The 10,864-nt window shown below is 51.7% G+C and overlaps 1 protein-coding gene across 1 annotated transcript; it reads right to left on the reverse strand.

The window, feature by feature from the left end:
* Positions 1 to 467: 467 nt before the first annotated feature.
* Positions 468 to 2,118, reverse strand: LOC138517329 (myb-related transcription factor, partner of profilin-like). Its single transcript, XM_069632578.1, has 2 exons — positions 1,698 to 2,118; positions 468 to 1,066 (listed from the first exon to the last, which is right to left on the reverse strand). Exons 1-2 carry the CDS (start codon positions 2,116 to 2,118, stop codon positions 468 to 470), a joined length of 1,020 nt encoding a protein of 339 aa, XP_069488679.1.
* Positions 2,119 to 10,864: the final 8,746 nt, after the last annotated feature.

The raw sequence follows: 10,864 nt of genomic DNA on the forward strand, positions 1-10,864 counted from the left end.
CTGACATGGAACTGATACCACCTGATGATGATGAAGTGGATGATGAAGATGTGGCAGGACCTCATCATGTTGGCGATGCACAGGAGGGACGTGCTGTGCGCCAGTCAGTGATCGCACATATTTCTGACATACATGTCAGCAGAGGGTGACATAATGGTTGGACATAGGGCACTGGGTGTGGGGGTACATGTACACTATGCACTGTGCAAGATTAAATGACACATGCGCAATGATGAATGTCCACTCTGGTCTCTTTTTTTACACAACCAGTGTATTGAAAGTAACAATATTAATGTGAATAATAAAACCCTCCCCCCACAACTCCCCACACACCGTCACCCCCCACTGTCTCCCCCCACAAATCCCCCACACATCCTCACCCCCCACACCCTCACCCCCCTCCCGCCACAACTCCCCCACACACGTCCCATAGGGTCCACTGAGCCTACATGAGGCTGCCAGGTCAGTCACTCAGCACTCCCAGAGCCAGGGGGTGGCATGTCCCGTCGGTGCAGCGCACGGACCGACCGGCGGAACAGGCTGGTCTGTGTCGAACTACTGGTGGATGGTGTGGCCTCATGCTGAGGCTGTTGGGCGGGAAGGCCTGCCTCCAAATCATCAGCGATGCGCCCTAGCACCTCGCAGAGGTGGTTCATGTTATTCGTGATGGACTGGCCCAGTGCTCTCAGCTCCGTGCGCGACTCCTCCCTGGCCTGACGGTTGTCCTGCACCAATTCCTGGATTAGTGCAGTGTGCTGGTCAGCCCGCTGTGCTCCTGTGGCTGAACCTGTGGCCGTGCTGGGGATCTGGCTGGCATGCCCAGCCTGCTCATCCTCCCTGGGACTCAATACCGGACTGATATGTCCCTGGGTGTGGTCTTGCCCAGCCTGCTCCGGGGTGTTGGTATCAACAGTGTCACTCATGGATGCCTGGGGGGATGCCAATTGTGTTGGGGTGTGGACAACATCCACTGAGTCATCTTCAATGGTGCCCCAGATGTCATCGGGGCTGTCTTCGATGTTGAGGGGTGCCAAGGCTGCCACCTCTCCAGCCACACTGGACTCCTCTGAACGGGGTGTCGGACAGGTGTCTGCAGGCAGTACAGTGGGGGGTGGTGTGCCCTCCTTGGGCCTTGGTGTTGCAGGTGGTATGTGTCCCTGTGGTGCGTTCCTTGCTGGGACACGGCCCCCCCTGGCTTTGCCCCTGGATGTGGACAGCGGTTGCTGTCCTGTGCAGGGGTGGTGTCCTGATCCTCACTGTCATGCTTGCTACCTGTGGGGGTGAAAGAGAGGGACGGCATGAGTGATGTTTGGATGGGCATCATACATACATTGGTACGATTGCACATCCACACAATTGTGGGTAATAGCCATTTGCGTTGGGAAGGGCACATCATCTCATACATGGGTGGTAAATGCAGCCATTTGTCGGTGTCACTCGTGTTGGCCAGGTACTGTGCTGTCTGACATGCTCACAATTTAGGTCATGCACGCTGTGTGCCTCATGGAATGTCCTACTTTGTGTGGTATGTGTCAGGTACGTTATGGCCTTGCACCAGGCATCGGCATGTGTCTCACTTGCTTCGGCATACTTTATAGGGAGTGTGTGTGTGGCCGACCATGGCGTCACTCTTTGGACAGACATTGGCATTGACTTTCACCAGAATTGGCTTAGCAGTTTTTACTTTGGACACTAACCTGCATCTGCAGATGTCGTGGCGCCACACCCCATCTCTCCTACGCCTTCTATAGATTCTGGGCCAATCATGCTCGCACATGTTTCCTCCCACGGTGTGAGCTTAATGGGAGAACTTGGTCCTCCTCCGGTTTCCAAGGCCTGGGTACGGTTTACCGAAAGAATGTTCTGCACTTTCAACCGCAGGTCATCCCACCGCTTCCGGCCATCCTTCACTGTGCGGGGGGTGTTGCCCACTGCACTGACCTTCTGGCCAACTAGTGCCCAAATCTCCTTCTTGCGCAACACTGCCTCCCTCCTCAGGTTGCTTTTGAACACTGTCCCTGCATGTTCATGCAAGGTGTCGACCAGCATCTGTAGTTCATCCTGGCTGAATCGCTCCTTTCGGAGGCGGGCAGATCTCTTCTTGGGTGCTTTGGGCATTCTTGGGTGGTGGGATGTGCTTTTCGGTCAATCACCAGTGTCCCAGTGGTCCTGTGTGCAGAGAATGGCAATGGATTGTGTTTTTAAAGATGGCCACCGTGCTCCTTCCCGTTCCTGTGCGATGATGCTAGTTCCGGTTCCGTTATTTAACCGTGACCGTAAATAGCGATGTTTGCTATTTACGGTCACCGCTATTTACGGTCACCGCTAATGTCGCATTGGACTATGTTGAAGGTGTAATCTGCGCCTAGCTTCATGCCGGTAAGGGCTTTTTGGGGGCCTTTTGCGGCATGACGCTACGTCCCTTACCGGCATGGCACAAAGCTCGTTCCTGCGAAGTCGTAATCGTCCGTTATTAGCGGACTGGTGCCAGCTCGGACACGCTATTTGCGCCATGCTGGTAAGGGACAATACTTACCTCCAAACTCGGAATGAGGGCCAATATTACTTTATGAACCCCTCCAGGTGTAGTAGCATATTCCTCAAGAAACCATCTTGACCCTCATTGGGGGCATACATTGTAGCTAATGTGTAGGGGCAAGCATCTATGCACACATTTAAAAAGAGAAGTCTCCCTTCTGGGTCTACCTTAGAATCATGTACCTGAACAGTCAGACCATCTTTTATGGCTATTAATACCCCCGCCGTTCTTCCCAATGCATTCGCCTGATGAAGCCGACCATATCCCCTTATTTTCAGCTTCAATTTATCTCTTTCCCTTGTGTGGGTTTCTTGAAACATCACTAAATCTGGTTTCTCCACACGCACAAATGCCTCCAGCTTTCTTTTCTTAACAGGGCTATTCATACCCCTTACATTGTATGTCAAAATAGCTAAACTAGCCATCTGAATTCAATACCGGCCTCTGGACCATTCCCATGTGTCCCTCTCCAGTGGTTACCCTTCCCCAACCTCCCCGTCTCCACTCTTTCCAATCTATCTTATTCATATATTCCTCCTCCTTCCCTTCCCCCACCACGTCCCCTTTCCTGAGGAGAGCCAAAGTCCCTAAGGGTGCTAGGGCATAGTGCCTGTCGCTCTTGGCCCTTAACCTAACCCAGGACACCTTGCAGGGATTCATAAACCCCACTAATGAGTCCAAAGACGACTTCCCACTGCATTCCCCACCCGCCGCTCCTTCTATCAACCTGCAACACACTTCAAGCAATTGTCTGGGGAATGCACCCCAAGTTTCAGCTCCTACTCCATTCCCACTGCAACCTTATAACTTCTTCGGAGTACTACCAATCGGGGATCACCAAGTGATTGGGGTCTCTCCTTCCCCCTCTATCCCGCACAGCTTGCGATTTGCCCTGGCCATCTTTTTGCTCTTGTTGCCATCATCCTCCTCCTGAAGGTTCAATATTTGCATTCCCTTGTCGCACATTGCTATGTTATGCTGTTGATCAGTATACCAAATAGGAATGTCCACTTATACCTTACTTGCTTCTGCGCCAGGAATCTGACCACTGGGCCCATCGCCCTCCTTTTTTGTAAAGTACTTTGCACCAAATCTTGAAATAATTGAATTTCCTGGCCATTGATTGTTATAAGGCCTGAGGTTCATGCTGCCATAAGTATCCTCACTTTTTGGGCGCAAGAATTCACTGCCACCAGTATATCTCTCGGCCTCGCCCCGTTTCATCACGTCGTGTGCCTACTCTATGCATGTGATCAGAACTGATTAAGCTGTATCCCTCACTTGTCAGAAGGTCAACAAAAACCTAGTGCACCATAGTTTTCAAATCCTTGTCTTCCACCGTTTCCGCCAGGTTCTTAATTCGAATCTTTGATCGCCTGGACCTGTTCTCCAAGTCCTAGCACTGGAGTTCTAAGTTGTGAGTTAGTCTGGCGACCTGTTCTAGAACCTCCTCTGACTTTTTTGCATCTTCCGACAGTTCCTGTTGGGCTCGCTTAGTTGTGTCCACCCTCTCTTCAAGCTTCACTACTTCAGTCTTTAATTCCTGAATGGATTGCTTCATCTCTGCCTTCAATTGGGTAACTTGGGTTTGAAAAGAGGACATAAATTGGTCCTAGAACTCTTTGAACCATTTTTGCATATCTTCCCTATTACCGACATATTCGATTCTCCTATGTCCTCTTCCCCCATCTGTGTATGTGTGTGTCAGCCTCGCCCAGGACTTCCTCTGTCTGATCCGTAGCTTACTGGGCTCACAATTTTGCCAAACTGCCCTCCGGGTGCTTCAGGAGGGATTTCCAGCCTGCTGGCGCTGTTTTATCTCTAGCCTTGGACATGGGGCTCAAGTGGTCAGCCCGAGGTACAGAGATGCTGAGTGTGCAAGGCACTTCCTACAATGTACCTAATGGAGAGTTAATTCTGCTTTTGACCCCAGGACTGTGACTTTAGGTGATGAGGGGGCTTATTTTACTAAGACTGTTTCCTCAAAGCACCCCGAGGCTGTGACCAGAGGGGCTCCTAGATGCAGATAGCTTATGACCACAGTTAAGACCACAGTAGAATAAAAGTATGAGGCTGCATCGTGTATATGTTCAGAGCTAGGTTTGGGTCCCCTAACTCTGTCAGTCCCCAACTGTATGCATGCAGGGTGACCCTCTTTCCATCAACATCTCTGCTGCTGCAAGTCTCCTGGCTTTCCCCAGTCACCGCTCAAGCCTACGACTCTAAAGCTCTTCCCCGGGGTAGACTAACCAGGAGGCTGTTGCTTCAAGGGGTCTGTACGCCCAAATTCGACTGCCGCCCGAACTCCGCTCTTCCCACAGAGCCACTACACTATTCCTTGGTCGTCTGCCAAGCAACCCATGCCTTTGCTCTCTGGGGCGCCCTCCAGCTTTTACCTCCACACAAAGTTTCTCCAAAATCTCCTCGATGGGCCAAGAGGTACCAACTGGGAGGGGTAGCCCTCCCGTACCACTCCCCTTCAGGCCTCCTAGTGCTCCACAGCAGCCCCTCTCATTTTCTTTGGGAAAATCTAGACTGAGGCCCACCCCCCAGAGAGCCCGCTCCAATGAAATCTTTTCACGGCGGTAGCTCAATTGCTCCTCCTCAGCCAACGCCTCATTCCAGTTACCACGTGAAGTTGGGGACATGGGCCAATGTCTATTCACTTTGGCTCCTAATTTGCAGGCCAATCTATGAAAGCGTATGATGCAGCGGCCCGGCAGGGGCGAGAACACGTTACATGCACCCATCTCTGCCAGCTGCCATAATGGAATCGGGTGGCAGGTTTTAATGTCTTCAATCCAATGGAGCTGTTGGCCCAATCTTTCAAACTTCAGAAACAAATTCACAAGATCTTACTCTCAGTAAGGCTGTAAAATATCATGTAGGAGAAAGGGCCTTTGCTGACTAGCCATCAATTTCTCGAGACCTTCCTGATATCTAAGTTCTGTCTCACGATGGTGATGGTTCACGAGGTGTTCTAATAAAGTGTCCAGGGGGTTTATCTTAAGGTTATAAGGTAGTTGGTTGGGTGAATCGGGGATTCTCTTGTCTCTTCCTGACTTCGATTCTTGGAAAGTCTCAGATGTTATTTCTTCCCAGTCCTCAGAATTCCCTTCATCCTCTTGTTCGAATCCAGACGTGTTTGAGGTCATGCTAGATGTTCCTGTGCAACAACACGAGTGCTCTACTCTGCTCTACTTGAATAATTCCTCCTCATACTTCTCTGAGAGAGCCGACCAATGGGGAGATGAGTTGATTCTCCCCGTTATGGTTTTCCTTGGGAGGTTTTTCTTTCTCTTCCCCTCTCTCTGAGTCTTCTGGTAAGGAGGAGGTCAAAGGTGTTCTTACAGTATATAAATGGGGTGGTCTTTTCAGAGTAGGTTTTATTACCAATAATCCTATAAGTGGTAATTCTTTGCCTGCCTGGGACATGCACTTCTCGGGTCCCTCCACTACTTACCAGGTGTATTAGAATCCCACCTCTCACACCATATATAAGGATGCAGAAGAAGGCCACTAGCACAAAGGTGGCATGTTTGGGGCTAAAAACTTTTATTGAATAATGAAGCAAAAGAAAACCTATTGTTCCCTTTTCCTAAAAGGGGTTTCCCTGCATCAACTAACGATCTAAGGTGACTGTCAGGATTTCTGTTAAAGTAAAAGTAATGTCCTGTGTCAAGAAAACCTTGCTTCTGTTCTTTACACTATAAACTAAAGAAAAAACAGTACTGTTCTGGTCCCAGGAGAATGTCGCCCTTCTCCTGGCATTCAGTCTCAAATAGCCTGGGAGGAATGACACTCTTCCCCATGCCACAAAGTTCCAAACAATATTTACTTTCTCGGTGGGCCAGGAGAATGCCTCCCTTCTCCTGGCGTGTGTTATCAGTCTCAATAGCCTGGAGGAATAACTCCCTTCTCTTGTCCTTTAGGACCTTCCTCCTGGTCTGAGTTGCCCACAGAATGACTCCCCTGCCTTGGTAATCGTCTTCTTTGGTTTGGCTAACTTGGTTCACTCCCCTGCCAAGTACTGCCACAAGGAAGATGACTTGTATCCCTCTCTTGGTTTGGGTCCCAGGCCCTGGTTACGCTTCTTCTTCTTTGGTTTGGCCCACTTGGTTCACTTCCAGGCCAAGTACTGCCACAAGGAAGATGACTTGTATGACTCATTTGGTTTGGGTGCTCGACCCCAGTTTCTCTCCTCTTCTCTTTAGGTCAACTTGGCTGCCTCACTTGCCAAGTACTGACACAAGGAGGATAGTCCTGCTCATTATGTCCATTCCTGGGGTCCCTCTCCTACTTTGCATACTGCATCGCCGTCTCCGTGTCTCAGTGCCTTCACCTCATCGATCTCCAGCCCGGCCCTTGGACCGATGGTATGGACGCTGCCTCTTGCGTTCATGTCACTGGCCCTCATTACGACCCTTGCGGAAATCGACCGACCGGACCGCCATAGCGTAAATAGCGTTTCCGCCATTGCACGACGGAGCAAAGTGCGGCTCATTCCGACCCATCGGGCACGAGCACCACGCCATGGCGGAAGTGCAAAGTCCGCGATGGCGGAAATGTCCCCAAAACGCCCCTCACCGCCGTCGTACGGCGACCTAGGTGCAATACCGCCACCGGACATAGCGGTCACCGCAAAGAGCGGCAATCGGAAAATACGGTGACCGTAAATATACGGAAACGGAAGCAAAAACATGGTCCCGGAACGGGAAACAGCACGCCGTACACCTATAAAAGCAGAACATTCACACAACCATTAAAAATACAACCCTGAGAGACATCCCAACCCGACATCCACCCTAGTGAAACCAAAACAATGGGAAAAGTAGCGAAAAAAGCGTGCGACCGCAAGCGGCAGGTCCACTTCTCACGTGAGGAACTCACGGTGCTCACAGAGACCCTCCAGGAGAATGCTGCCGTCGTCTTCTCGACGCAAATGACCAGGACGGCACTTGCGAACAAGAAGGCCATATGGGCCCTGGTGGCACAGCGGGTAAGTGCGGTGGGGACCGCACCCCGCAACCCACAGCAATGCAGAAAGCGATGGGACGACCTGCGGATCCGCGTCCGTAGCATACTTTCTGCCAACCGAAACATTGCCACAGCTACCGGGGGAGGATCGGAATCACCCATCAAGCTGACCCCCTGGGAAGAAATCTGTGCCTCCACCATTGGAATGGAGACCATACAGGGAGTCGGAGGGATGGAGAAAGGAGTGCAGACATCCGAAGAATCAGGTAGGTGGCCCAAATAAAACTATGCTAAAACCACAATGTCCAATCATGTGAAGTACCATGTGTCCACATAGTGCAACAGAAACACATGTCCAGGAGAACGTCCACTTACATTGGCCTGATAGCGGACATTAAAAGTCAAATTAAATAAATAAATAATTAAAATTCCTAAATACACCCTCTACACGTGCAGCAGGCACCCCCTAACTGCAGGCTGCAATACAACTGCACCCTCAATCCACACAAAAATGAAACTACCTCCAAGGCCCTGACCCAAATCACCCTCAGGTACCACCCCAATGCATGTGATACATTGCCATTCCAATTTCCACAGACCCATTATTAACGCTCGCCCTCCTTTACTCCACCACAGGGTCCGATTCAAACGACGAGCTCCAGGACACCCCTACCAGCACACCTGCAAAGAGGGCCAAGACCAACGGCCAAAGACCCTCCACCTCAGCTGCACGCATCAAGACACGGCTGCAGCACAAATCAAGTGGCAGCACACAGGAGGGGACTCCAACAGGCACCCCAGCAGCCAGCATGGCCACAACACCACCACCACCACAGGCCCCCCCAATGGATGCCACAGAAGGCACTGCTTCTGGTGGCAGCAGCACCATAGGTGACACTGCATTAATGGCAGCATGCTCCGACACAGAAAACGGTGATGTCGATGTACGATCCATCCATGACCTGTCTCAATCCCCCTGTTTGTTTCATCCCGTACAACATGAGGATACCACGCAGGGGCACTTACAAGACGACGACTGGCCATCCCCCACAAGCCCTGTGTCAAGGCAACATGAGGTGATCAGCCCCTCTGTGACACCACCGCAAATGGCCATGGCCCAGCAGAGGCAACAGTCCCTCGACCAGGTGATCGAGCAACAGCAGCAACTGGCCACGCTCCTCAAGGAGCATGCTGATGAATGTGGGGGTACCAAGGCAGCCATAGAAACATGTACAGAGACACTAAGGGCAGAAATGGAGAGAAGCACCGAGAGCCTGAGAGAACAAATGGAGAGAAGCACCGAGAGCCTGAGAGTACAAATGGAGAGAAGCACCGAGAGCCTGAGGGGGGAACTGCATGCGACGTCCAAAGACGTATGTGCTGAACTTGCCGCTGTGCGCCGTGTGCTCACTGAGCTCTCACAAACCCTTAGGGACATGCATGGACGTGAGCAGGCAGAGACATCATCCGTTGCAAGTTCCGTCCAGGGCAGCCCCCAACGTAGATCTGGGAGGAACCTGCGCTCCACAGGCAGGGGTGCCCCTGATACCCGGAGAGGGGGCTTGCAATAGCGTCTGCCCACTGACAATGAGCATCCTTGGACACTGGTGTTCGGGGGGGAGGTAGGAGGGTGGAGGGGGTGTGTTGGGCTTACTTGGGTGGCGGGTCGATGGGGTGTGTAACACAATTTCACATATGCTATAAACATTTCACAATCATCCAATGAGATGTGTGGACATTTATCTTTGTGTATGAGGCCATCATAGGCGTACAGTCCATATTGTGCATGTTCCAGACACACACAGTGCCACAACTCCCGTGTCCATGTATCAACCACCAGGCGTGAGTGCTAGAAGCATGAATCTATGATAATCTGACGAATTTCACAGCCCTCCTGTGCCTCGCGGACTCCTTCAGGTTCTGCCACATCCCCACCCACATCATGACCATATTCTGGTGCTTGCAGTTCTGCGTCAGGGGGCATGGGCACATTTCTACGAATGCACATGTTGTGTAGCATGACACATGCCATGACCATTTTAGCAACCTTCTCATGGCTGTACAGGAGAGCCCCGCCAGACCTGGTGAGGCAGCGGAAACGAGCCTTCAGTAAGCCGAATGCCTGTTCTATGACTACACGGGTACGTGAGTGGGCATGGTTGTAGTCCTCCTCATGCTGGTCCTGTGGGTTCCGGAGTGGTGTAAGGAGCCATCTCTTCAGTGGATACCCGGCATCACCTGTATGTGGACAATAAAGGATGTTTGAGGAATGACATTGCTACGTAAGCACCCCCCCCCCTTCCTGGCAGGTCATTGCCGCATCACATACCCCACATTATCATGCATGAAATGAGACTCACCGAGTAGCCAGGATCTGTTCCCTGCATGTCGCTCCATGTAGCGTGGTATTGTAGAGTTCCGTAAGACCATGGAATCATGGGTTGATCCAGGAAATCGGGCACAACAATGTGTCATGATCCCGTTTTAGTCACACACCATTTGTACATTAAGAGAATAATATTGTTTTCGGTTGCGGTACTGGGCCTCCATGGCATGTGGGACAACCAATTCCACATGGGTGCAGTCGATGGCACCAATGCAACCCGGTATGCCGGCAAGTGCATGGAATCCCACTTTTGTGTTGGTAATTTCCTGCTCCGAGCGTGGTAGAGAGATGTAGTCGTCTGCGTGCTTCAGGAGGGCATCGAGCACTTGCAATAGTGTCCGTGAGAACAGTGGCTGTGATATGCCATGCAACTGTCCGACTGTGTGCTGGTAGGTGCCTGTGGCCAGGAAGTGGAGTACAGACACCACCTTCAGTAGGGGTGGGATGGCGGTTGGGCTATCTATCATGCTGACAAGGTCAGCGTGTGTCATGTCCACAATGGCGGTTATGGTGTCCCGGTCCAAACGGTAGAGGGTGTGGATCTGCTCATCAGTGAGGTTGAACGGATGTGCTCGGAGGCGTGGGATTGCGGCCTGCCTGCGTGGTGGTAGTGGCTGTGCTGGTGGGCCTTGCTGGCCCTGCCTTGCCCTCCTCCTCCTCCTGCGTCTCCTCTGTGCGGCCGGTTGTTGTAGTAGTTGGTGTTCGTCTTATTCTTGAAGTTGGAGTACTTGCAGTGCTATCAGGTCCCCCAGGGCCAACATCGCAAGTCCTGCCGGCAGCATTTTGGAGTGGGTGTGGTTGTGGGAGGGGGTTGGGTGTGCAATTTATGTGTTTCCAAGCTGTATAGCCTCCACCTGTGGTGATTCATTCCACCTGTGCAAGCTGCAATCCCCTTTGGGCGAGCACGTCCCGCACACAACGCTGCAAATCGACGCATGGCATCTTGCTATTACAATCATGTA

Source organism: Ambystoma mexicanum, chromosome 1p, assembly GCF_040938575.1.
Source record: "Ambystoma mexicanum isolate Mex_15411 chromosome 1p, UKY_AmexF1_1, whole genome shotgun sequence".
Taxonomy (NCBI): Eukaryota; Metazoa; Chordata; class Amphibia; order Caudata; family Ambystomatidae; genus Ambystoma; species Ambystoma mexicanum.